The 27,860-nt window shown below is 41.3% G+C and overlaps 1 protein-coding gene across 12 annotated transcripts in view; it reads left to right on the top strand.

The window, feature by feature from the left end:
- trpm3 (transient receptor potential cation channel, subfamily M, member 3) overlaps positions 1 to 27,860 on the top strand; it is a 176,396-nt gene that overhangs the window by 76,147 nt on the left and 72,389 nt on the right. For 10 of the 12 annotated variants that reach the window (XM_031305960.2, XM_035996803.1, XM_031305958.2 and 7 more), the window contains exons 2-6: positions 15,777 to 15,856; positions 18,409 to 18,610; positions 22,269 to 22,482; positions 24,371 to 24,495; positions 26,235 to 26,406. In XM_031305960.2, coding sequence (XP_031161820.1) covers positions 15,777 to 15,856; positions 18,409 to 18,610; positions 22,269 to 22,482; positions 24,371 to 24,495; positions 26,235 to 26,406 — 793 coding nt within the window. Of the gene's footprint in view, positions 1 to 11,055; positions 11,471 to 13,189; positions 13,276 to 15,776; positions 15,857 to 18,408; positions 18,611 to 22,268; positions 22,483 to 24,370; positions 24,496 to 26,234; positions 26,407 to 27,860 lie in introns of those variants that run through there. The other 2 variants (XM_035996796.1, XM_031305966.2) reach the window with 2 other exon arrangements.

Raw genomic sequence — 27,860 nt, 5'->3', positions numbered from 1 at the left:
TAGAGAACTCGGAAAGCCATTTAACATATCTGACTGCTGCCTGAAGAGCACTAGACTTCCTCACAGAGGGAATGTGAGTTGCGCTATTGGAATCACTGTGCGAGTGCTATGCTGGTTGTGATATTAAAAATTGGTCATGTACACTTGACCTGAGAAATACATCCATCATTGATGAAAGAGACTAGAAAGAGTTGGAAGGATGGAGTGAGATGTGGTGGGGGAGAACAGACGGGGTCAAAGTCAGTCGATATGAGCCTTTATGGCTTTTTGCAGCTTTTCCCAGAATCTGCAGAATGTCCTTTTCCTTTTCTTTTTTCTTTGTTGTCCATATACACACACATTCAAACTCCCTATCAGCTAGAGTATGGTGGTCACACCAGAAGCAATTTCACAGCCCTTGGCCCGAACCACATCAGCACCTGCAACTTCATTACAGTACACGAGCACTGGTCCGCCGCACACACACAGACACACAACATGGCACAGCGTGCAACAGCTCGTGTTGTGGCCTTGAATGTGCCTCTTCCTGATAACGGTGGTACCCATGCAGCGCCCAAGTCATATTGCCCGTGGTCTGGTAAACAGCAAATCATTTTGTCGAACAGCCAGAGCCACAAAATAATGAGGGGTGCAACAGTGCTGGACAGGTAGAGATACAGTTTGAAGCTACACACAAAGAAGGAAAAACGTTGTCTAAATTGTCACCCACATAATTTTTCTACCGGCTGGAGAAACAACAACAAATAACAGCTTGGCAGGCCGGTTTAAGAATGGTGACGTCATCTTTCTTCATACCTGGCAAGCAAAAGAAAATGCCCTCCCAACAAGAAATCTGCTAACAAAATGTAAACTACAGTCTGATTGTCAAGCGGTGGGTTACACATTATGCAGATAATGAAATACAACACAACATGAACATGTCACAACACAATATGAGCATCACAAAACACAATGGAAATCAAGATGACTCAATAGAAAACACAACATGATACAACATGACAAGCCAACATAACAACACTAACCCAAACTGCACAGCACAGCTTAAGGCTCGATTATACTCCGGAACGGACACGTATACGGACCCCACAGGCGCATAGTAGGTCTGTTTGTGTTTATACATTCCGATTGTCAGGACGCGTTCCACACAGGCGCAGTAGATCGCTTCCTCCACTACCAGTACGGTACGGACATGTCTGCACCGTCACAAAGAATTAGCGCCACGTGGAAAAGCGAGGATGTTCCCTCCTTTAAAACCTGGCTAGCAGAGATATCCAACGTGTAACATATGGAGAAAGTATGATACAATGTCTCTCTCAACTCTGCAACCTTTGACAAAATGTGGCAACCATTTTTGTTTTACCTATCAAGAATGTCTTGACATGTTTACTTTGTCTTGATTTTTGATAAATTGTTGATGTTCACTTGGTGACTGGCGTCAACTTGTTTTACCATGTCTTTTAGAAGGGCAACCTTTATTTTATTCCATTTATTTGCAGTTGTGTGTGGGGTGGGTTACTTTTTTTGCATTCTGTTGTACTCATTTCTTGTTTGTAATACAGAAAAGCTATTAATTCAAATCTTTTCTAAAAAAAAAAAGGAATTGGTGGTAAGTGGATGCCCGCACAGAGCCTACACATATACCCTCCGATAACGACAATTACATCACACGGACTCCAGCGGACCTCTTGCGGACGGTTTAATTCCGGCTTAAGTGCTACTACACCTAACAACACTACCTCTCTATTCATTCTTCCTATTTCTTTCCTTTCTCTGGCCCTGGACTGTCACTTTGTGCAGGCTACTCGACAGGTGTCAGTCAAACCACAGTTAACTACTGCGCTGTGTGATCATTAGACTGACTGAGGTTCGCTGGCTGATTGCTCCCCTTGTCATTCACTGTGGCTAGTTGCCTCTCCCTCTCTCTTTTATCGCTCCTTTTTCTCTGCTGGCTTCCCATTTCTTCTGATGTAGGGTTTCCCACTTCTCTGCCCTCATCTTGACACAGACAAAATGGACACATCTTATCTCTCCTCACTGTCGGCCTATTTATTTCTCTCCTCTCGCTGTCTCTCTCTGTACGCCCACTTTTTCTTTTACTGTCTGCTTTTTAATCTGTTTGGACCCGGTCCCTGATTTACAACCTTATAGGCTCTTCTTCCTTTTCTTCTTTTTCTTCTCTCTTCAGTCGTGTCCACTTCATCTTGACTTCAGAATTTACTGTCTGTTCCCTGTTCTCTCTCCTGCCGATGTGGCATTTTGACACTCTCACACAAATTCACTGACACAACACCCATCTTCCCACTTTCTCCCCTTCTCTCTTTCTGTCCCCCTTCTGGTTTTCTTCTCGCCACCACACCCACCATCACCTCTCTCTCAACTCTTATCTCTCTCATCAGCTACCTCTGCCTCCATCTTCTCCACGCTCCACCTAACCTCTTCCCTCCTAGTCATCTCCTCTCATGCTAACAACCAGCACCCCACCTCCAACCCCCCAAAGTGAGAACCCATCCCCCCCCCCTTTCCACCACCTCTGTCACAGACAGAATGGCCATGCCAGTGTTGATTAGAGCCTGCATGGCCAGATGCTCAGCTAGGCTTAGCGGAGGCCTGTGGGAAAGAGAGCTGCTTATTCTAGCCTCAGGAGATGGATTGAAAACGACGGGCGCTAAAACAAGCAAGCATTCGCTCATTACACTCACACATTGAACACACCCGCACATGCGCTTTAGGACACAAATAAACACGTATAATACACAGCAGTGTACTCAAGAACAAAACAGATGCATGCCCAAGCACAATATAGAAAGACAAACTTAAACAATACTTGTTCTCATGCATTTTGGATTTGATGTTGTGTGCTGAATTATAAGGTGGTGAGATACTCACCCATTGTTGCTGAGGTTGATTTTGTTTAAAGAACAATACAATACAGTGAACATGCATAAATATGCATGTTCAATGTAATGCAATGATTCAATATATGTTGTTTATCCTTTCAGGAACTGAGAGATCAATGTCTTTGCAAATTGTCACCATTGTTCTTTAATATTCTGCCTTAGTGACAAACAACTTAATATTTATCTACACGCAAGACATTGTTCTGCATACATATGATCTAAAATAATACAAAGTAGCCTACAAATTTGCGATACAAGCCTTTTACAAAACACAGCTAGGGCTGCACTGATTTTTTTCTTCCTGATACCGATTCTGATACTTTAACTTAGAGGTTCAGTCGATACACATATTTAACGTCTCTATACCCAACTGCATGGAACTCATTAGGAACTTATTAGGATTATTTGAGTAAGGTAAATTGAGGCCAGAGATTGCACTAAAGACAGTTGGTGGCCCACCATAACTGAGTTGAAACTCTACACTAATTTTGCAATGACATTTGGACATTTATGTGGGGCGGTCACGCCTTAATAGGGTCAATATCGGCACCATTACCGTTCCTGTGGATCAGATCAGATCACTAGCCACAGCTGATAAAAGCAACAATATATGCCTTTATGTCACTGTGTTCTTCACTTTTTCATTTCCTCGAGTGTTCGACTCCCACATTCAACCTGCTGTTCCCTTTCTCCCTCTCTTACAGTTGATCCCCCTTTCTCTTTTTCATTTCTGTACACTCTTGTCATATATCTTTATCACAGTCTGCCAGTCTCTATATATCCTTTTTATATTGCGCTCTGATTTACAATTACTTGCCGAGTACGTGACTCACAGCGACGAAGAGCACTTAGGTCTTTTTCATAGAAAGCCATCAATATATGACATGTTGAAGAGGATGGATTTTTTTTTTGCAGGGGTGTATTTCAATTACATATAAATCAAGCATTGTACGTACATTGCTTAAATTAAATAGAAGTGCTACTTCAAGGATTTTACTCTATCCACACGCTTCTGTTTTATAGGACATTATATGGCTGCAGTCATATCCGTAAATTATATAAGGCACTCCATAAACCTGCCGTAAAGACTGTCATCAGGATAACAGAAATCCCATTCCCGATCCTTTCAGTGAAGGTCTCCTCAAGGCCATTGAGTTGAAGGGTCAGACACAGATAACTAGTCCCCTGATCTGGTCTACATTGTGTAAATCCGAACACTGACACTGCAAATGAGTGTATTCAGCAGCCTGGAGGGCCTATTTAAGATTAAGGGGCAGATTTATAGCATCTTATGTTATCCAGTCTTGGTCTTATAAACCTAAAATTGCTGTAAATCTGTTTAAATATTCATGTAAAGTGTGCCATCTTAAATCTGCAACCTGAATTTATTTAAAGTAACCACTGAGGAGAAGAGAAGAAACAATGTTCTGAATATAAAGTGCTTTGACAATATTCCTTCTAGATTTTTAAGAGATGCTGCTGAGGTTATCACCCCATGTATTACTCATATCATTAACATGTCTATAGAGCAAGGACATTTCCCCAATGATTTTAAGCTTGCCAGAGTGATTCCACTTTATAAGAAAGGGAGTAAATTAGACCATGGAAACTATAGACCTGTTTCTATTCTGTGTAGTCTGTCAAAGATAATGGAAAAGATTATTTTTGAACAGATTGACAAGTATCTAGTATCACACAATCTACTCTATGAGTTTCAGTCTGGCTTTCGTAAGTCACACTCCACTGACACTTGTTTACTGTATCTAACTGACTACATTAGGAGGGAGGTAGATAAAGGGCATTTTTGTGGTATGGTCATGTTAGACCTACAGAAGGCCTTTGATACCGTTGACCATGGCATTTTGGTACGCAAATTAAAAGCCATTGGTTTTAATGACTTAGCAGTCAGATGGGTGAGATCTTATTTGAAGGATAGGAAGCAGGTGGTGGATATTGGGGGAACAATGTCTCAACCACTATGCATAGACTGTGGGGTCCCACAAGGGAGTGTCTTGGGTCCACTTTTTTTCCTTCTATATATTAATGACCTTAAGTCTGTATGTTCATGTGAACTTTTTTTATATGCAGATGATTCTGCATTATTGGTTTCTCATAAAGATAAGAACATAGTCGAAAGAACTCTTAGTGTAGAATTATTGAATGTCAGCAGGTGGATGTCTGACAATAGGCTATCGCTTCACCTAGGGAAAACGGAAGCCATACTGTTTGGGTCAAAGATAAAACTGAAAAGATCCCCGGGTTTTAAGGTTTTAGTTGGAGATAATGAGATTAATGTAAAGGACTCGGTTACTTACCTAGGTTGTGTGCTGGACTGCCACTTGACTGGAGTGGGCCAAGCGCAAAAGGTACTTGCCAAAGTGAATCAAAGAGTACGTTTCTTGGCAAGAATCTCAAGATTTTTGGACAAGAACGCAATGTTAACTCTGGCAAGTGCTCCAATTCAGCCTTATTTTGACTATGCATGCTGCTCATGGTATAAAGGTGTCTTACAGCATCTGAAACATAGGCTTCAGACTGCTCAAAATAAGGTTGTGAGGCTTATTCTGAACCTCCCCATGCAATCTCATCTTGATACTTCTCATTTTGAGACTATTGGGTGGTTAAAAGTTGAAGATCGAGTCTCTCAGATTCACCTGTGCATGGTTCATAGGACTGTGTATGGGGTTGTCCCCAAATATTTAATCAATTATTTTAACAGAGTAGGAGATGTCCACAGCCACTCCACCAGGGGAAGTTCTACTGATTTTGTTCCTCCTAGATTTAAGAGTAATTTAGGTAAGGAGTCCTTTTTGTATGTAGCAACAAGCCTGTGGAACAGGTTTCCAGGAAATCTAAAGATGATCAGAAGTTTAGGAGGTTTTAAGCAGGCACTGAAAAAATGGCTTAGATGCCAATCATAGTATGAGGATTTATTACTGTATTGTTTTATGTATCTATTTAATGTTTGTATGGTTTGTGATGATTGATGCTTGACCTGCTGCCACTTGCTCAACCCCCCCCCCCCTTGGGACCACAATGGAAATAAGCCTCAGGGCTTTATTGTGTTATCCTGACTTTGTTTTGTTTTTAATGTATGGTGCATAGTTGTATCGTATTTTATAATGAAATGGGCAAATAAAATCAATCAATCAATCAATCAATTGTTTGCCTTTTTTTGGTAGATGGATAACACAACATATGCTGTTAAACGCTGAAGACACACATTGACATTGTTATTCAGTAGCTGAAATTTGTGTATTATGTGAGATTAAAACATAGAATCCCAGTGGCACTAAACAAATTACATTATTTGAATGAATGTTCCATGAGTATCTTCAGAGGTTATTATTGTTTGGAATTTGGAATTGAGCTATATTTAACAGTTGGTTGGTACATTGTTCTAATTGGACGACATAGAGAGCATGATGAAACTGTGGGCAATTGCCTCAGGAGTCTTCACTCTAAATCAAGTGTTTATGAGTCTTTCTGTCACTGGTATTTTGAAAAGATGAATATTCTTAGTATATGTTTGTATAAGTGCTGCTTACCTTTAATTTATTTTACACTACATCGAGAATAGAGAGGTGACAAGGTTAGTTTGGACTACACTGGGTCAGGCTGTTCTCATGAACTATTCGTACATATACCGTAGCTACGAAAAAGTAAGGCACTGTAATTTGTATGAATTGTATGCTGTATGCACCACATTGACTACCGCTGTATAAGAGTGCTCTGGACCACACAGGAAAGAAGTCGGGGTTGAGTACAACACAGGGCTTTCAACCTGTGGAGTGGAGTTTGCGTCCGAGGGTAAACACACGCTTTTCACCCAGGAAACACATGTTTTTTTATCCCAGGAGTGTTTTAATCCAAACCACGATCTTTGTTCTAACCTTAACTAGTTGTTTTGGTGTCTAAACTTAACTGTCTGCGCCGCATGACGCTCACTTTTTGTAGGCTAAACTCAAATAGCAACTTGCTGCTAAAACGACCGGCAGCTCACGGTGCTAAATATCAATAATAATAAATAAATCAATGATCAAAAATCCTCGATGCAAAATACTTTGCCTCAAAGCTTCGTTTAATCAATGTAACTAATGTACCGCTTACTGTGGTTCCGCACGGATGATTATTACTAGCGCACAACGGGCTGACGCTTCTGTGGACACGAGACTGACGTCGCAGATTACAAATGAAGGGCGAGAGTGAAAATAGTGATGGGCTAATAGAAGACACAGGCAAGAAAAAGCAACAGAAAGTTTGGGATCATTTAAAGCTGCAAAGAAACGAAAACTCTGTACAGTATGTCTATTGTAAAATCGTAAAATCAAACTACCTTACATAGCATAGCGTCAATGCTACATCACCTCAGTAGAAATCATCCAGTGTACTCATCCATTCCACGGAACGAACCCGACACAAGGTAACATAAACGCCTGCTGCTCTCGTCCACCGTTTTACACAACTACGGCATGCAACTCTGCAGATAGTGATGTTTTACAAACAAGCTAAACTGTTTATTAATTTGCTACGAATCTTGAAATTTTGACAAATTCTTGTAAACTTAGCTGCTGCCAGAGACAAACCAGCCCCTCTCCACTGGAGCAGTACATCCTCATGGCTACTTAATATGCACATGAATGACATCATCGGACCATGCCGATGATGACAGTATAGTTGAATGGACCTGCTGTAAGCTTTGTACCGTCACATTTACCCTCTGGTTAGTGAACAGCTCTTTTGCATATCCAGTGCAAAGAGCCAGAGGCATGAAGGGGAAGGGCGTGAAAAAGATTAACATTTGGGCCACCAAAAATGTACTTTGGCCAACAGATTAAGGGGCTTTGTGGTCCATGCGGCCGGTGCTTAAAAAATATTGGCATCTGTCGCTGTTATTGTGTGCAATTTAGGAAATACAAAATATAGCTTTTTCTAAAAAGGAAACCTCTCTTTTGTATATTTACTATTGCTGTTTACCGATTAATCGATGGAATAATCGGTAGAATACTCGATTACTAAAAGAATCGATAGCTGCAGCCCTACCCAGCTCAAAGTCACCTTTTGCTAAACACAACTTTAAAGACCGCTAAACTTAACTGTCGTCACGTGACCAGCCAGTGGTCGGCTAATTTTGTAGAAATGGTTGTGCATACGTTTTTGTACGATATAATACGAACCCGTTCATGAGAATGCGTTGACTGAGTTACCTTGTGTGTTGAACAATTTGCTGCTGTCCTCCAGTCTACCAGACTGAAGTACTAGAAGTGGAAAAGGTTGTTTGGGATTTAGGCTTTTATCCGGTGTAACACACCAGAGAAGAACCCCCATTCTGCACTTGGTTATCTTGTGTATTGGCCATTTTGAAATTGTGCACAGTAGAGTGGTGGAAAAGATTACTTTGGGCTGAGGCAGTCTGCACCTGTTTGTGTTGTGCGTTTGCCCCTTTAGCAACCTTTTGTCCAGGCTACCAGACCGGAGAAGAGTTGCTGAGTAGAGGTGGGAAATGTTGGTTTGGACTGCGGCTCAGCTTACAGTCTGCACTTTGTTCTTAGGAGACCAACAGGGAGCCTTCAATCTGCTGTTTTGTGTTGGCCATTTTGTAAGAAAATACTACTGACTAATAGGGTCAAAATGAACACATTTCCCATCTTGACTCATGAGAACACACACATTCACACACACACACACACACACACACACACACACACACACACACACACACACACATACAGTATTAAGTCGCTCCTTTAAATCTGCTCTGTTTCTCTGTCGCCATTTTTTGGTTTATACTTTAAATCTCTCTTAAGCTGGGAAATGCTGAAACAAGTGGAAAACTCATCCTGTGTGTTTGTGTGTGTCAGAGAGCGCGAGAGCGAGATTGTAATGTGTGCGTGGCCCATACTAATGCATGCCAGCTACCCTCCAGCAAGACAAACCCAGTGTTTATGTGTGTGTTCAGCTCAGTGAATGCTATTTCACTTGCATAAGTGGTTCCTCTCCTTGACAAGATTGCATTTAAAGGCAATGACCTCATCCTTAATGCAAGCGGTAACTACACATTGCTGGCATTGGCCTTTGCAGGTCTGGGTCAAGCATTGAGTCACAATCTAGTGTTGTTTACCAATGCATTGACTCACCCAAGATGGCTATCTTGTGAAGGTCATTGCATATAATATTTCCCATCTCTGGGATTACATATGGTGTGCATGGTTTGCTCCTGGCTGCTGTTGTTTGGGGTTACAAAGGCAGTTGATAGAGGAGAAAGACGAAGAAGAGAGAAGGCATAAACAGAGAAAGACAAAGGCACTGCGAGGCCAACCTTGGTCTGGTTGTAGACTGGTCATTCGGTAGTCTGTATCGACGAAGTTTAATTTACGGGATAGTTCCGGTGCCGCCGATAGGTTCCGCCGGATGTCCCTCATTTTCGGCCGGATGTCCCTCACCATCCGCTTTCTTTGTGTTGGCATTCTAAACTCTGGTCAATTAGGGAAAAATCCTCCGAGCTTGAACCGACAATCAAATTACATTTATCTTTTTTTGGGGTAAAATGCTCATCACACACTCAACAGCCATTTTAATTCCAGAGCTCGCCTCCCTATGTGCACACGTTCCACCAAAACAAGTTCCTTCCCGAGGCTATTTTGCAGCGGCACTGTACCTGGGTCTGGCGCTTAGCACCGCCCAAGACAGTTCTAATTGGTTTAAAGAAATGCCAATAAACCAGAGCACATTTTTCTCCTATCCTGGAATGTTGTGTGGGCTAGCCAGACCTTCCTCCGCAGCGCTGTGGAGGAAGGTCTGGCAATGCGAGACTAGTCAGTAACGCTATCTGTAGGGCTTCAGATTTGCTTAAGTCTGAACTGATGAGTACCACGTATCGTCTGTATAACAGTAATGTCTCTGCTTCATTTTTCATTTCTATATTTTAACCAGCTCACACACAGGGTTTGACATAAGCAATGGCAAAATATGTATGTCGGGCAAGTTGATTGGCAAGTTGATTGGCCAGTCAACATAATTGAATAGTAAATCTATAATATAGTATAGAGTAGCTTAGTAAATGTACTATTGTAAATAGTCACTCCGAGCGCTTTGGCATAAACCCGGTGGTGTCTACATAATCCTGTTGTAAAGGCGTGAACACATACGCATGCCTTACCGTGTGTATGTGTGTGTGTGTGTGTGTGTGTGTGTGTGTGTGTGTGTGTGTGTGTGTGTGTGTGTGTGTGTGTGTGTGTGTGTGTGTGTGTATGTGTGTGGTTTATTTTGGCTCTGGTGCCTTGTAGCCTCTGGACAGTCTGGACTCAGGTGCACTCTGAGTCTGTCATGACACTAAATACATTACACTTTCATTCAAACTGAATCTGGGGCATTTTTGTTTCTGATGATTTTGCTTTTTATTCACATTGTGTTTTTGGTGTGTTTGTGTGTGTTTTAAATTAAGCAGGATTACAATTTTTGGAAAGTACACCCTCTTTCCTTTCTGTGTTTTTCCTGCTTGTGTATTGTTAGACTTCATTTAGTTCAGATTACAGTCTTATGCGCCCAGTTTCCCCTGCTGCTCCTGCTAATTAAACCTGGTCCGTATTATGTACAAGTCCGTTAATCCTTTTAGTGAAAACAAGTAGGAAACTGCCTTTGTTGTACTGTAACAAATAAAAAACAGCAGGAAACTGCAAAAACTAAACATAAAGTGCAAAGGAAAAAAGTCAAGTACACAAATGTGTGTGTGTGTGTGTGTGTGTGTGTGTGTGTGTGTGTGTGTGTGTGTGTGTGTGTGTGTGTGTGTGTGGTGCTGGTGCTGGTGTGTGTGTCATTTAGGACAAAATAAGGGCGGTGAGCAGGCTAGGTGAATGTCATGTTGCTCCACCTAATAGGCTCTGTTGCCATTCAGACTCCCCCTTCGGTCTTGATTTCTGACAGAAATGTGGCTCAGGGAGATGAAGCACCCTCTCTCTGCCTCTCTCTCTCTCTCTCTCTCTCTCTCTCTCTCTCTCTGTCTCCCTCTCACACACACTCACACACACACAGGCTGACAGTCCACCTTTAATTTGAATCTAAATCAGGTGAGGTTCTTGTGAGAACTGGAGGACAGCAGGTAGTTCTGTAAGCACACCGTTTCTGGAAACGTCTACTGACTTTTGAATATTTTGGAGCGGTCAAACATTATTGTCGTGTTACGTATAGATGGTTAACCAGCGGTGTCATGATGTGAGATCTTCTTTATTCATTTTTTAACATTTGTATTATTATTTCTTGGCTCGTATGCACGCTCCCAGCTGTTTGGAGATGGGAGGAGACTGTGAGACATGGGGAAAGACTATATTAGTGGCAAACTTAGTGTGTACCTTCAGCTCCACACATACACACACACACACACACACACACACACACACATACCAGCAGTGCTAATCGTCCCAGAGTAGACCAGTTGACAGTGGACTGAGAGGTGGTCTGATCAAGTTTGCTCTCATTAGTTTCGTTCAGTGATCTTAATTTTAAGCCGCTAACACTACGTTCGACCATGCTTTTGAAGGGAAGGCCAGAACAATGCAGCCCATCACATAATACAGGTGAGTCATGAAAACCAGATGTGCGTCACAGTTTTGCTCTGATTAAGCTTTCTAACGACCTCAAGAATTTTCACCACAGATGATTTTTTTGGTTTACTCAATATTTCTCCATTTGTGGAAATCAATCTCTTTCTTTACTGCTTTTTATTTGCTTCTTCAGTTGTTTCTGACTGAAAAATTCAAGCAAGGAAATGTGATGTCAAGCAGTGTTACAGTGGTAGTGTATTTAGAGTCTCATGTTTATATGTGGATGCTGCAGATAGTCTTATTTTCATCTTATTTCAATCAATTTCTTTTTAAGATTAATCAAACTACAGCGAAAATGCAATATTGTCTTCTTGTACCACAAATCGAAAGATTTTTTTTTTTACCAAAAGGTGTATCAAATGTGTTTTAAGAAGACCTTTCTCATGACATCTTTCTTATATTTTGTAATATTCATCCAAAAAAGTGGCCTTATCTTGGAACATCCTGATTTATCGTAAATATGTTTCCTGTCTACTGACATTGATTCTTTAAAAACGTTTTATAACTGTCTGAGTTATGATATCATTCTGCGTGTTAAATCAAAGTGAACCAAAAGAAGAAATTGAAATGCACTTGAGAGAGAGAAGCAGTTATTTCTCTTTTGAGATCGCATTGAAACCAAATACAATGTAATGCTATTGCAGCGGTGTACAAAGAGGTGAAGAAAAAGCACGAGCAAGAGGAAAGGTGATGATTTAGCTTTAATCACTTTGTGGAATAGATGTATCAGAAAATCAAAGGGAGAGTGTTTGGGTATCTTAACAGAACTTATATGACTCTTGATACATAACAAAATTGTCAAGAAAACTAATATTTAATTGTAAAACATGCTTATGTAAAAGTGCTACAGGCTACCTATATGTCCACATAAAATCGGAGTCATTCATGTTTTTAAAAAGGAAAAGAGGGCGGAAAAAAGGGGAGAGGGACAGGGAGAAAGCAAAGGGATTAGGCCGTTGATTGGATATGGTTTCCAATTCAGCTCCCTGCCAGTGCCAATAAGGAAGAGAAGATACAATAGTAAAGGAGGGGGAAGAGAGGACAGAGTGGAGGTGGCGGAGTTTGATTGTAAGGGAGTTAAGACCCCTAACAGGCCGTCAGATGCTGCTCACTTGCTGCACAGTCACCCTTTGCACACACACAAACACACGGCTGGTGTCTTTGTGTGTGTGTGTGTGTGTGTGTGTGTGTGTGTGTGTGTGTGCGCGCGTGCGTGTGCGTGTGTGCCCTGGTGATACATCTTAATTACACAATGGAGCGCAGGCCATGTGCCATCTCATCATACCATGTCAAATCTCTTACGCAGCACTGGAGAGCGTGAGAGGAAGAGCGAGAGAGTGCGTGAGAGAATGTGCAAACCATAGAAAGAGAAAATATGGAAAAGCAGAATTGAGTAGAGCAAAAAATGGGGTGTAAAGGGAAGTAAATCTTTGTCTGGGATGCTTTGGGGTGAAACTATGTGTGGGTCCCTCTTTGAAGGGTTTAAAAAAAAAACATAAAAAGGCTTTTAGTGTCGTGTGACTGTTTGTGATTTATCCATGAGCCCTGTCAATGCTAATCAAATCTAAAAGAAAACTCTGTTGCTGCTACCATTGAGCGGATCTAGTTTTGTCCCCAGGATGAGCAGGCGGATGAATACACAGTTCTAGCATGTCAGGGAAAGAATGGGGCTGGGGGCGTTGTTGTGGCCCGCTGAGTCATCGTGGCCAGGGTGAGCTCTAAAAGCAGCCCGCCAGCCCCCAAGAGTAATGGTTAATCGTGGGAAGACTGGTGTTAGGGTAAGTGTGCCTGTGTGTAGGCCGAGCCTGTTTGCCGGCCAGTTGCGGTGGGTTTTGGCGTGCCGTGGTGTGACAGGGCCAGTCAGGCGGATGGGTCGTGTTGTTGTAGCCGTGGCGGTGGGAAAAGCCCTGTATAAGCAGCTCGCAGCTCTGCTGGCTGGGAGAAGAGCCGCGGCAGCTCTCCCAGATTAAGCTCTGTCCTTTTGTTTCCATGGCTGTTGTGTTGCCTCTGCTGTGGGTTTGGGAGTCTGGGCTGTGTGTCCTCCTGGTTGTCTGTGACTGTCCCGTTGTGACATTCGGTCCTATTCTGGACCTCTTGTGTTGTGCTCTGACGCCACAAAACCTGCCACAGACATAGTCCACTTCCGGGAATGGTGGTGTCAACCCAGGAAGTGTAACCTTTGAACCACAAAAAGCTGAGTAGAAAGAAGTAAATGGCAGAGGGTAACACTCTCATTATCACAGAAACAGAACATTTGCATCATTTGCATCATCATTGCATTTTGCAACATACCGCTGTTTTGGATTAACTGGATTTTGTTTCCACAGTTAATGAACATACATTAAGACATAAAAGTATTTATTACAGAGAGGGAAAGAAAACGTAAAGATATTGATCTGTTTAGGCAGGTACACACATAATGATTTGATTTAGGTGCGATGACTGATTGAACAATTTGGACCAAGTGTGTTCCAGTCTGCGTCTGTTGGCAAATAGAATGCCAAAGCATCATCCACAGTCCAAATTTAGAGTGTTTCCTGTGATTCTTTCCATTTTAAGCACTGATTGCAGTATAAATGACTATAGCAAACTCTCGTTGGATAAATCAGTTTTCATTTTGGCAAATTAACGTGAGAATTTGTGTTCTCCAGGGTTTTGGTGGTTGCCTATCCACGCAAATCTAATCATAGCCTTCTAATCCTCACTGTCTTGTGTCTTGATTTACTCGATTCGTATGTGTTCCATTCTGGCTACCAAGATATAAAATAAAAAAATAAAAAAAATCCAGGCATGTTGTTGGAAACCGAATTTAGTGTACTAGTACCTTAACTATTTGTGATCTTCAAATGTTAAAAATAGGAATAAGTGCCCTTTATGTAGTTTCTTTTCTCAAACCAGAAGGAAATCTCTCTTAGTGATGAGATCGGTGGCATTTATAAAACTCACTTTGCGGCACAGTACTTTTGTTTTAAGCAAATACCCATGCCTATTCAATTGCACAATAAAGGGGAGGATTGAGCAAGCAGCTACAACAAAAATATATCAGACAAACCAAAGAAGGGACACTAAAGCTGCAAGGTCTCCTGCCATTTGTATTACAGTGCCCCTTTGAATGAAACAAGCAGAATCAATAGTTGTCTCTGGATACAGTTTCCTTTCATAATAGCTCTAAGAAAGGTTTCCGAAAGTACAACATAAAAACCTCTTGTCATACATTGATCCTTCTTGATAGTAAACATGTAGGCCTAAAATTAATTATAAATTCATGTATCTGTGGAAACACCTCCAGTACACAGATGTGTATCAGTGTGCAGCCTGAGGCTAGCTCTGTGGCTCTCCAGTGTCTTTCTCGTCGGTCTGTAGCAGGATAATTGGCTCCAGTCCGTCTCTCTGTCACTCAGACCTGCAGCAGCTGTGACTGCAGAGCATCACGGTGTCACGAATACACCAGTCCCCTAGCTGCATTATGCTGCGGAAGTCTCCCTATACTCTACACAATAAAGGATCACAAAGCACACACATATAGAAAGACATACATACACACTTGCGCAAATGAACCCACATACACTCAGCTGGCTGCTCATGAGAGTTTCGAGGGACTGGAACTCTGACTGAATTTACTGCCTCACTGCATTTAACATCTGCGTTCTCTTTTTTAGCTCTTCATCTCATCCGGTTGGGCTGGACCCACTGAATAAAATAAAACTTTTCTGTCAGAGTGTCTTTAGCGTTTGAATTATGTGTGAGGGGCTGTGCCTCTACTGTGTGTGTGTGTGTGTGTGTGTGTGTGTGTGTGTGTGTGTGTGTGTGTGTGTGTGTGTGTGTGTGTGTATATCTGTGTGTGTTGTGGTTGTGCATGTATTCCATTTCCAAAGTGTTGTGATTTATGTTCTTAAACCAGGTTTGGATTAGCCTGGATGCCAGCCGAATTTAGCCCCGCCCACAACATTTGAGGTCGGGAAGTTCATATTCTGACTAGAATCTGAGTATGAGGACGCCAGGCTAGTTTTGGATGTGAAATTGCTCCAATAACTGGACTGCTGCTTGCAGAGAAATAGTGTGAGATAAGTCTCTTTATAACAATGCTCAGAAAACACTTTCTTTTTCAGGTGAACTCCTCAGGCAAACGCAAGTCTGCTCATCTCATGACTTGAGCCTGTTTCTGCTGTCTGTCTGTCTGTCTGTCTGTCTGTCTGTCTGCTGTCACTCCTGCTTGTTCAGGTCATAGCTCCATTATCTGACAAAGACTGACGAAGTTCTTCTGTCTTCATTTCTGCAGGCACAGAAATCGTGGATAGAAAGAGCGTTCAGCAAGAGAGAATGTGTTCGTATCATAGTGAGCGCCAAAGACCCCCATAGGTGAGTAAGCATGTGTGTGAAGGAAATGGAAAAAATCTCAATGCATTACATTGTTGTGTATACATGTGATGTAAATACTGTGCGTACTTCTTAATTGCAGCTAGTCCTTTTTGTTTTGAATTGTGGAAGAAACAAAGGATAAAGAAAGTATGTTTTGGTTTTATATATTTAGGATTCAGCTGCTTCATTATTTGCTTTAAAAGATACAAGACCTTACTGCGTCAGTAAGCTAATGTGATAGCCCACCTCACATATAGCATATTAAGAGCCCTGTTTCACTACTGACCTTTTAAAACACGCCTCAGAGTAATATCACGCTGGCCTCTATTTGCATCACAGTTAGATGCTCTACACTAATGAGCCAAAAATACTGACATTATACATTTTAAAACCACAAATGTAAACTTGGGGCCAGGCCGGTTCACAAAGAGGGAAACATTTTACATTTTGAAAGGTTATTAATTTAAGCAACAGTCAAGATTGACCTCACAGGTACATACTGCTTATCAGTATAGCAAAGTGTAACTAGGAAAGTAGTTAGGGCCTTGTCTAATACTATAACAGTGTAATGATCAGAGCACTTTAACAAAATGTAATGTAGTTTTGAGAGAGACACTTTTGCACTCATTATCTCAACGTTCCTCTCATTTTCCTCTGCAAAGTCACTGTCACAGTAGTTTTGGATTGACAGACCTATCTCCACAGGGACTGGTTACACCACAGATACATTTTGGGATGGGACAAAAAGATTGCATTTCTTTAAACCAATCACAATTGTCTTGAGCGGCACTAAGCTCCGGACGCAGCGAAGGTGGCTCTGCAAATAGTCTCAGGAAGGAACTTGTCAGGCCACATACAATTTTAATGAAGTTAACTGTTCACACAATACACAGACTGATCTCACAAAGCGGCGTATGTATGACACGCCAATTCGTATGCCGTTTTTGCGTGTTATCAAGACGCATAATCGTGGCATGTATGTTTACGCAAAGTCATGATGCCATGTTGCAATACAGTACTGTCAGCTATTTACATTAGCTGAATACATGGTTAAACATAATTTGCTCTAACCAGTGTATTGCCATGCATACTTTGTCCACAGCAATCCCCACCAGTCGGTCCCAAAACGTCCCGGTTAGAGAGGAAATACAGTAAACATATTCTTTGTAAATCTGTACAATCATTCACTGAAAGAACCAAGCAGGCCTGCTTTGTTGCACAATCCAAATTTTCATCAGAAGTTGCCATTTTCAGCGTGTAGCTTTCTAGCTTGAAGGTTGTTGTTGTCGGTTCCCGTAGTGAAGGGATTTTGAGAACGGCACGCAGAGAGCGGACTTCCAGCGCGATGTCAGGCTTTATCCTGGAAATCGACATTATCAAAATGTTTACTGCTTAAGATGTCTCTTTGGGTGACAAACTCAGAGGGGCCAGTCTAATTCCTGCAGTACCAACACCTACACACACACACACACACACACACACACACACACACACACAGGAAATGGCACTGTTTGTTAGGTAAACAGAATTAGCATAACCAGAGGAAAGTGGATGGAAGTCAGGAGGAGTGTAATGAGATGATCCTCAAGTCAAATCAAATCTCAAATAAAATTCTCTTTTAAGTCAAAAACACTTGTGTTGACGCATTAGGCGGAAGGAGGCAAAGAACCTTTTGGTAAGAGATGACGGAAACATGAAGTGATTAATGAGAGCCTCCTGACTCCGTTTCCTCCCAGGGTTCCCACTCCATCCTGTAACGTTAAAACACAGAAAGCTGCATTCAGTACATCTGAATAAGCATGTGCTCGTGTAGGAATACTACAATTCATAAAAGTATCATTCCGCCAGCTCCTGTAGTTGCTGAGAGGGAGGAGAGGAGAACATAAGGGAGTCGAAAACAAAAAATGACAGAGCCAATAAAAGACTGCAGGGGACTTCAGATCCTTCTCCTCCTCTCCTCCCAATCAGAAGATGAAAGTCGGATGACAAGCTGTCACTTCTTCAATGTCTCTTACTGACTATAGCAGCTCTCATGCTTTTTCTCTCCCTCTCTGTCACACACAATCTCTCTCTCTCTATCTTCTTTTTCTTTCTCGATTAGAGCTGCAAAGACTAATCGATTAGTTGTGAACTGTTAAATTAATCGCCAACTATTTTGATAATCGGTTTGAGTCACGTTTTATAAAATAAAAGTAAAACATCTCTCATTCCAGCTTCTTAAATGTGAATATTTTCTGGTTTCTTCACTCCTCTGTGACAACAAACTGAAAATCTTTGAGTTGTGGACAAAACAAGACATTTGAGGACATCGTCTTGGGCTTTGGGAAACACTGAGCGACATTTTTCACCATTTTGTGACATTTTATAGACCAAGCAACTAATCGATTCATCGAGAAAATAATCAACAGATTAATCTACTGTGAAAATAGTCGTTAGTTGCAGCCCCACTCTCTAGGAGCTACTTCTGGGGCTCTGGTTTCTTAAGATTTCCAATCTTCTGTAAAGGACTGTTTAATATACCAATCTTGCATTCACTTTCTCCTCTCACCCAGGTGCTGTTGTGGTCGTCTGATAGGTCAGCATGTGGGCCTGCCCCCAGGCATCTCATCCAGTCAGAATGATAAGGCAGATCGTTTGGCCAAAAATGACAGCCTGTCAGAGAAGTGGTCGATCAGCAAACACACACAGCTCAGCCCCACTGATGCCTTCGGCACCATTGAGTTCCAGGGGGGAGGACACTCCAATAAAGCCATGGTGACACCCATATAACAAATCTGCTAAGGCTGAATGATTTTTAATTGCAGTTATTTTGACTGATATTGCAATTGCGATAAGATTTGCCATATGATTTTCACTTAAAAAAACATTAACATTACAATGATTATGGTGTGATTTTTGCGATGATCTGCACCAAACAGATGTTTTCTTATGTCTGTAGAATATGATGTATAGGCCAGGACATCTCTGCAGCACGATAATATTCAGTTTAAAATGGTATTTTGACATAGCCTAGAAATCTAGACGCACCCTAGCTACAGCAAATGTAATTTGCAGCCAGGGTCAGTCTAGCAACTCTCCGTTGGCTTGCGAGCTGGAAAAACCAAACTCTAATCAGGCGAATCACATCGTGTATAGAGTCGGTGGGCGGGCTTAACATAATGACGGCAGAGTTGCGACGGTTCCACGAGAATTCCCTGCTACTTGAAAACAAAGATTGATGTCTTTCAAATTCCCACTGCATGCAATAAGATAGCGCTACAACCAACCAGAGCAACGAAGGAGGTAGCGGAGCTAGTTGATAGATTAAACTTTTGCCGTATCCGGTCGGCAAACCTCCGAACACATCTTCCTTTTTTAAGAATGACTTCAGTGCCGTTCTTTGTTCTTTCCTCAAAGAAAAGCTTAACTACAAGTCTTCCAGAAGACCGCTGTTCCCAGCAGCAGCAGCCATAAGCCCGCCCACCGACTCTATACACGATGTGATTGGCCCGGCCAGAGTTTGTCAGTTGCCAGACCCACCTGAGGGTGCGTCTAGATTTCTAGGCTAGAAACGTTGATGGTGGCTTTTTGAAATTGCTCAAATCTCTTTTGAAAACAAACCTTAACTTCTGCTGTGTTGTACGAATTGTTTCGGTGCTTGAAATGAGTTTACCAAAGTCTTAGGTTATATATGATTAAAATAGTAACTTAATGTCTGAAATGAAATTATGTAATATCAGTTTTTGAGTAGGAGTTTTGTCAAACATTGTTTGGACGCGCCGGTGCGTCTTTTGTCCTCAGAGGGTTAACAAACAGAGGCAGACTTTCCATTAGGCAAAGGTCGGCGATTGCCTTGGGCCCCGAACTACCAGGGGCCCCAATAACACCTACAGTATTAAACTTATGGTCAAGCTTGTTTCTTACTCTTCAACTAATAATCGTGTCATTCTAAAAATCCATATGCTAAAATGCATGGATGTATTATGACCAAACCCCCTGCTAGCGAAGTAGCATGCCAAAGTGCTAAATCCGCCACTGTTAACAAATATTGCAACTCCAGCGATTTCAAAATTGCAGTAGGCGGTATTGGCATTTTGATTAATTGTTCAGCTCTAAAATCTACTTGGTTGCATTTTGTCAGTGTCGCTGCTGAAACCTTGCTTCTAAAGATAGTCCCAAGGCAAACAAAAACAGAACAACCTGAAGATTTTGGAGGTCCAAATGCACATGAAACTTGTGAGGTTTTGACCTCTTCAGGAAGTGCTCCTTTGTGTTAATAATTGTGGTTTTGAAAATGGTCAAATGTATTAGTGAGATGCATCAGATGTCAAAGATAGAGTAGGCCGTGGTACAGCGGTCTTTGCAGAATATACTGAGGACGAGGATTGTAAAAGCGTAAAAGTGCATAATAATTGAAGGAGATTTGTAAGATATTGTCCTCAGCTGCAGTTTGACTTCAAACAGGTTTAGAGCAGGGATGTGTTAGATGCTTGGCTGACTGAAAGTAATTCAGCTCTTGGTGGCAAGATGGCACAGTTATACCAGCGCTGTGAAAATTATTGAATATCCCAATGATTGCCAAGTTTTTTGTCAATTAATCATTTAATACAGTCCAAATGGAAATGACATGAAATGAGGACTCCCAATTACTGGCTGTAACTGGCTAGATAATCACATTTAAAGGCATCGCACATATGCAGCAAAATCAATCAAAGTGTAATTATTATGTCATTACATATAATTATTGATTTAAATGATTTAGGTGTCTAAAGACTGCAGCAGATACAATTTTACCTGATTAATCCATCCGTAGTTTGATTGTGCACGTTATTCACACTGTCACCGTCTACGAGAACCATGGTGACAGAATCACATCACACTACAGTATCGCATACAGGGAATTCAGATGATTAAGGCTGAATTATGTCTGATTTATTCCCAGTGTTAAATAATTCATCAAGACACATGCCAGGTTGGGGGTCTGAGGGTGAATTAGAAAGATAAACAGATGCTCTATAATGCATCTCCAATCATAGCAAACATCTGTTCTACTGTTGTAGCTTTAAAAAAATGAAAGCCATACACTCGGGCAACTCTGATCCTTTTGATGCTTTTCTATTCTATTTCTATTTCTATAAGGACTGTCTTCCCCCAAAAAACGCCCACATAAGTCATTTGTTCAAGCAGCAATTATGACTCATATTTACGTTTATAGTAGGAGTGTGCTCTAGTGGCTAGAGTAGTTATGATGGGAGCAAAGCAGGAAGTAAGGTGATAAAGTGCCACGTTCTGCCAGAGATGGTTTAGAACCGAGATGCCCCAACTCAGAGCAGTTTCCTGTATCTGTGTCATATGGGCTCTGCCACGGCCACACCTCTTTAGGAGACTAGCGGCATCTCCTGAGTGCATTGATTCCAACTGGAGAAGTGAACGTGAACACAGATTATGAGCGATTCTTTTGCCCCATAGTCACCAAAGTATATATTGGACTCATTTTTCACAAGCCCCATATCTCCAGGACATTCTGACACTAAAATGACATTTTTCAGATGGACACATCAGGAGAAAACTTTGTTTGAGACCTGTTTCTGTTTTAGGACCAAACTCTTGCGAGATCTGGCAACACAGAGAAGCTAACGTCAGCTAACGTTTGTGAACGCCCTAACAACTAATCTCCGTGATGCTAAATATGTCTTTTAGCCGTGTAAATATCTAACGTTAGCAAAAGAACATATTAATTCATTATTTAAATATAACTTTTCTTCTATCCACACAACGTTCACTACACGTTCAAACAAGGCCACGCCCCTTTAGGAGACAGGAAGTGTGTATCGTTTCATGCCATTGGCGCTGCTTGAAATGCGCTTTCTTTAGAATAAAGGATCTTTGGTTCTGCTTAAGGAGCATGGGTCAAACAAACAGGACTTTCACCCAGGTGATCGGGGTCTGTGTCCCGTACAGTAAAAAATGGAACAACCAGAGTTGCGTCATGTTCTATGTCACGTGTGTAACCAGAAGTGAAGTTACGTCTGATTTGAACCCAATCCACTATCTTTTTCTAAAGTTAACTAAGTAGTTTTTGTGCTTAAACCTAACCAAACTGCGACCGTTTCACAACTTTACTGTCATGTTTAAAAAAAAATGTTTAAAAAAACATTCCCGGGTTTAGATATGAGGACGGAAAACGCTCCTGTGGGTCGTATTTCCTGCCACCACTAGGGGCGCTAATTTAGGAAACGCTCCTCTGGGTCGTATAAGAGGGTAGGAATAAACGACCTATATCACGACTCGTTCATATCAAATGCTTTTAATACATGTAGTATATGTGTATGCATGTGTTAGTTTGTTTTTATGTCTCAGGCACATGCAGACTTCAAGTCATCATGTGCCCGAGGGCGATGTACATCACTGACACATGCCCCACTGCTTTCAGTACGTGCGAGTGTCTTATGACACCAAGCCTGACCTGCTGCTTCACCTGATGACCAAGGAGTGGCTGCTGGATCTGCCCAAGCTACTCATCTCAGTCCACGGGGGCCTGCAGAACTTTGAATTACAGCCCAAACTCAAACAGGTCTTTGGCAAAGGGCTCATCAAGGCTGCCATGACAACGGGAGCCTGGATCTTCACCGGCGGGGTCAACACAGGTGAAGCACAGTACACACATGCAGCTTATTTTGAGAACTGATGTAAACTCATCTTTATTATACTCAAAAATGTGTGCTACATCAGCTTAAATGTGAGTGTAAATATTTGTGTGCAGAGTAAAAAATATTTCGTTAGGATATTTTATCAGCAATGTGCTGCTTCACTGTTTATACAAGACGAGTGGCCATGCACTTATATTAGGAGTATGATGAGCGTGTTCAAATGTGCTTCATAAGTTATTAAATACCATTTTATCAAGCTGCTCAGGGATGTGAAGATGTTGAACCACTAAATCACTGTGAAAGGGTTCTTGTAGGTTTATTACGGGCACTCAACTTAACTTACAGACACTCATAGTTCGACCAGACAGGTGAAGGATAACTCTCAGGGAGTCTAGACTGCTTATTTTTTTTGTATAGCTAGAAGTTAATAAAAAAGTTCACATTTAGATCAAAAGGTATATTTGATTACACAAACTGTATTCAAATCAGGAAAGACTATTTTAAACAAAAAATGAAAAAGAGTTATTGTATATGTTGTGTGTTGTGTGTGACAGACTGAGGAGACAATTAGGGCCTATCATAAAAGTATACTTTTCAAGGAGTCATATTCCATTGAAAGCAGTACAGGAATTTCCCTGTTATGGTCTTGAAGAATCGAGGTTGTGGAAGAAGTCGACTTAAGACTTAAGATTACGGAGATCTCTTTTCAGAGATGCTGAGTAGCTGGATGAATTTGGCTTTGAGCAGGATTTATGAGGAGCTCAGTGGACCGGATCTTGAGCATCGAAAGTGTAGGGTTGGACGTGTAGAGGCAGTCCAGGAAGAAACAGTGTGGAAGTCTGACAGCAACGATATGACTGGGTAACAGTGTTTGTGACAAAATACGATTGGTGTAAATGAATATAGAGATTAAAAGCACATGAGTTGTGCATGAATATGCTGTTACCATGCATATGGAAAGTAGTTTCCTTGAGATCCACTGAGTTTCTGACCTCGGTAAGCTATGGATAGCGGCGTGAAGTCTTAAATTTGGTAAATGCTTTGCTGCAATGATTATCATGCATTGATAAATGAATGACCGTGTTGCAAAATGCATACGTCTTTATATACTTGTTTTTAATGCTAATATTTGTTTCTTAGTTTTCCCTTTTGTCTTCTTATTAGCGTTGTGTCACTTTGTCTTTTCACTGTATGTTTTGCTCTTGTATTGTTTCTAGGTTTACAAAAAGAAAAGCATTTTTAGTAACTGAGATTAATTTTAGCAGGCTTTAAATAAGAACAAAGATGGGACAAAAAAATGTTGATAGGAGAGATAAGAACAGATGGACAGAAATGACACAGCGTTGGATGCTTAAAGTAAGATTTTATGACACAGTGGGTACAAAAGCAAGAAAGAAAAATAAAAAGGAGAGGCCTGAATAATGGATGGAGGGATTAATTGGGAGGACAGTGGAGGTAGAGAAAGAATGAATGTCAGCAGGAGAGATTGGATAAGATGGCTTCCAGGTCTGACTGCTGCTCCCCTGAGGACAACAACAAAAGGCCTGGAGCTACGACCTGTCTGTCTCTGTCAAACTCTGTCTGTCTGTCTCTCTGTCTGTCTGTGTGTGTGTGTGTGTGTGTGTGTGTGTGTGTGTGTGTGTGTGTGTGTGTGTGTGTGTGTGTGTGTGTGTGTGTGGGTGTGTGTGTGTGGGTGTGTTTGTGTGTTTTTCACAGCACAGTGTATCATTATCTAGGTTTACACTGTGTATTGATCGTGACAAAACATTTTGCTGTCTGTTTCTCTGTCCTTCTCTTAATCATTTATGAACACACACACACACACACACACACACACACACACACACACACACACACACACACACCCACCCATGTACACACACAGGAGTGATTCGCCATGTGGGTGATGCATTGAAAGACCACGCCTCCAAGTCCAGGGGGAAGATCTGCACAATTGGCATTGCTCCGTGGGGCATTGTAGAAAATCAAGAGGATCTTGTTGGCAAAGATGTGAGTCTCTGAGAACAAACCAACAGAACAATATGAATCCGTTTCAGATTGGGTGCTTGCATGCCTTAGCCCTCGCTTGCATGTGTATATGTGAAAAATGTCCCATGCAGTCCACTGTTGCCACAGCCTGTAGATTGCAGTTGGCAGTTTATTAACTGAGATGCTGAGGAAGCCAATCCGATCTGTGATAAACACTCCTTCAAAGTGAGTTGGACAGCCAGTGGAACGACATGAGACTGTGAAGTACATGCTGACTCTTTTGAATCTCGTGAATCAATGTTGTAGTTCAAATTCTATCAGAATGCACCACAGTCTGTCCTGCTGAACAAGTCAAGCAGAGCCGATTAATGTTGGGAGCTGCAACGAGATTATTAAGTGCTGAAGCTTTTTTCCATGCTCGATTGGTCTCAGCTGTACGCCTAATGACCAGATGAGTTTCAGTCACTCGACCAAACCCAAGCTTCTGAGAAACTGTCATTAATGTTGTATAAATATTCATCCAGTTCTTAGTGTCATTTAGTAGTACAATAAATGCTCAGTAGCAGTAGCTGAGTGAAATAATTTGACAAGAACCAAACAAACATCTTTCATCACCCTGACAAAAGCTCTATGCTTAAAGGTGCAGTAGGTAAGACTTATTAAACTAACGTTCTGTCATATTTGCTGAAACTGACCCTATGTTCCAGTAGAACTACATAAAGCAGGTCATTTAAAAAAAATCTGGCTCCTCTGGCACCACCTAAAGCCTGTAGTGTGATTTGCAAAAATCCACATCCCCCTGTTCAAATGCACCAATCAGGGCCAGGGGCGGGGTCTACTGCATGTCAGTCACTGCTCATACACACGCATTCATTCTGCCTTGTAGGGGGAGGGGCTTAGGAGACCGTTTTGGGCTTTAGCTGAAAGAGGGGAGGGACTGAGTTGTTGATGTTCAAATTTTTTGGCTAAGTCCTGGATCTTCACAATCCTACCTACGGCACCTTTAATCATTGGTGTCTCAAAGGGGCACTCTAGTGATTAAGTACTGTACTTTTATACATGACAGATTTTAAAAACATTGTTGGTGCAGTAGGGTGAGAAATATCCAGATTTATAGTCCTGAGTATAGATCAAGCCCCAAAATGATGGATCCTAGCTGCCATGATGCAGCCAGTACTGTCTCTTCGTTAGTTTCTCTCTGCTTGGTAAATGTTGATGCCTTTCAAACTCTGCGCCCCAGTTTGTAACATAGGCTTGACATTAAAAGTGCTGCTTTAATTAAAACTCTTGAAAATTAGAACATTCTATAATGCCAAATGACTTTTTGCCAATGCTTGGGACACATTAATGTTGATAAGAAAACATGCCCTTGTTATCGTCAAACCACACATTATCCATAACCAGTGTTGGGCAAGTTATTTCCTAAATGTAATACATTATAGATTACTAGTTACTGTCATTTTTAGAGTAATTAGTTGTATTACAATATTATTGTCTCTGAATTGTAATTTTTACACTACTTTTGCATTTTTGCACTTTTGAGTTACTTTCACAACAAACGGGATCAACAAAGTCTTATTTTTATCCAATTTAATACATCATAATGTATCATTTATTACAGCAAAAAGCAATACATTACTGTAATTACGCTACTTTTGTAACATGTCACTCCCAACACTGTCCATAACCATACATACACTGTCAGCCATGGGCTTCTCCGATGTTTGTGTAACTATTAAACGCTATCTTCCCTTGGACAGGTGGTGCGTCCATACCAGACCATGTCCAACCCCATGAGCAAGTTGACGGTTCTAAACAGTCTCCACTCCCACTTCATCCTGGCAGACAATGGCACCACGGGAAAGTACGGCGCAGAGGTCAAACTGCGACGTCAGCTAGAGAAACACATCTCCTTGCAGAAGATCAACACACGTGAGTGGAGTTCACTGTACAGTATCTGCCTTTAATGGCGGCTGACCCACTTACCCTAAATCACAGGAGGTGTTTTTAAATGACACAGCGAGTGATAACAGCATAATTAAACCGTAATCCTCCTTTTATCAACGACACCACTGTGGGTTAATTGTGTTCCAACTCAATTTTATAGCTGCATCCAGACTAAAATAAGCATTACCTGCTTTATACTGAACACATGCTGTCAGACCGGGTATTTTTAGCCAGCTGTGATATAAATTGACTCGCCTTTGAAACAGTTTTTCCCTTCAGGAGGGGCTTATTTATTCTTTCAAAGCTTCCTGACACCTCAGATGAACTCTTTCCTCAGATGAACCTGCTTGATAACCCTTGTCTCCTTGTTTTTGGGGTGCCGCACAAAGCTTCTCAACAAGCTAACAAACACAGACATAATGACTAGCACATGACCACTGTACACATACACACATATATACTGTACTGCAGACACAGCTAGTTCATTATCTTATGTACACACCTATGAGAATGAAAGGTGCATTTGTTATAGTGTTTTTATGTAAATTTGATACATGATAGTACCAGCCAGTCGGAACGTGGTACGTGGAAGGTGTTTTAAAGCACTGGGTCAACATTTGAGACATTAAGAATGTCCGGTTACACTTTACTTGAAGGTATCTACATAAGAGTGGCATGACATGTCATGAACGTGTCAAACATTATGAACAAGTCGTAAACGTTTATGACATAACGCTTCTTTTAGTAAGTGTAATTCGGTTTTTGTCATGACAAGTTATGGTTATGGTTAGGGTTAGAGTTAGAGTTAGGGTTACTGTGTCATGACTGTGTCATGACAGTGTCATGTGTTCATGACAGTGTCATGTCACTGTTATGTAGATACCTTAAGTAAAGTGTTACCGAACGTCCTCATATTTGTGTGTTTTTTTGTATATTTTGACAGCAGTTTTGTAATAATATAGAAAGATATTATTACACTCTGCTGTTGAAACTCAACAGAATCTATTGTGTTTCTGTGAAGCTCTCCATGTCTTCATTTTAAAACGTGTTGCATCAAAGGTATATTATGCTCCTAAAAGGGCAGCAAGAGTATATTTGAATTATTGTTTGTGTGAGACCAAGGGGTTTATGTCCTGCATGTATATTAATATGTATTTGTGTCAGCAAGGGCACATATTTGCCTTTGCGTGGAGTGTTCATCCACCTCTGAGCCCCTTGTCACATTGCATTTCTCCGTTTTCAATTTTCACATTATACCTTAGCTGGAAACCAAATGGATTTGCATGAATACAAAATGCATTTCTCTGTCTCTCTCTTTCTTCACACACAAACCTCCCTGATACCCTTTAAATGTATTTCTCAATAGCCTCTCACGGCATTGTTTGGAACGCGTCAGAGCCGGGAACAAACCTGAGCCAGAGAAATTTTCTTTGTAGCCA

This window comes from Sander lucioperca, chromosome 2 (assembly GCF_008315115.2).
Source record: "Sander lucioperca isolate FBNREF2018 chromosome 2, SLUC_FBN_1.2, whole genome shotgun sequence".
In the NCBI taxonomy this organism is placed as follows: domain Eukaryota; kingdom Metazoa; phylum Chordata; class Actinopteri; order Perciformes; family Percidae; genus Sander; species Sander lucioperca.
This window is presented reverse-complemented; position numbering and strand designations above follow the sequence as displayed.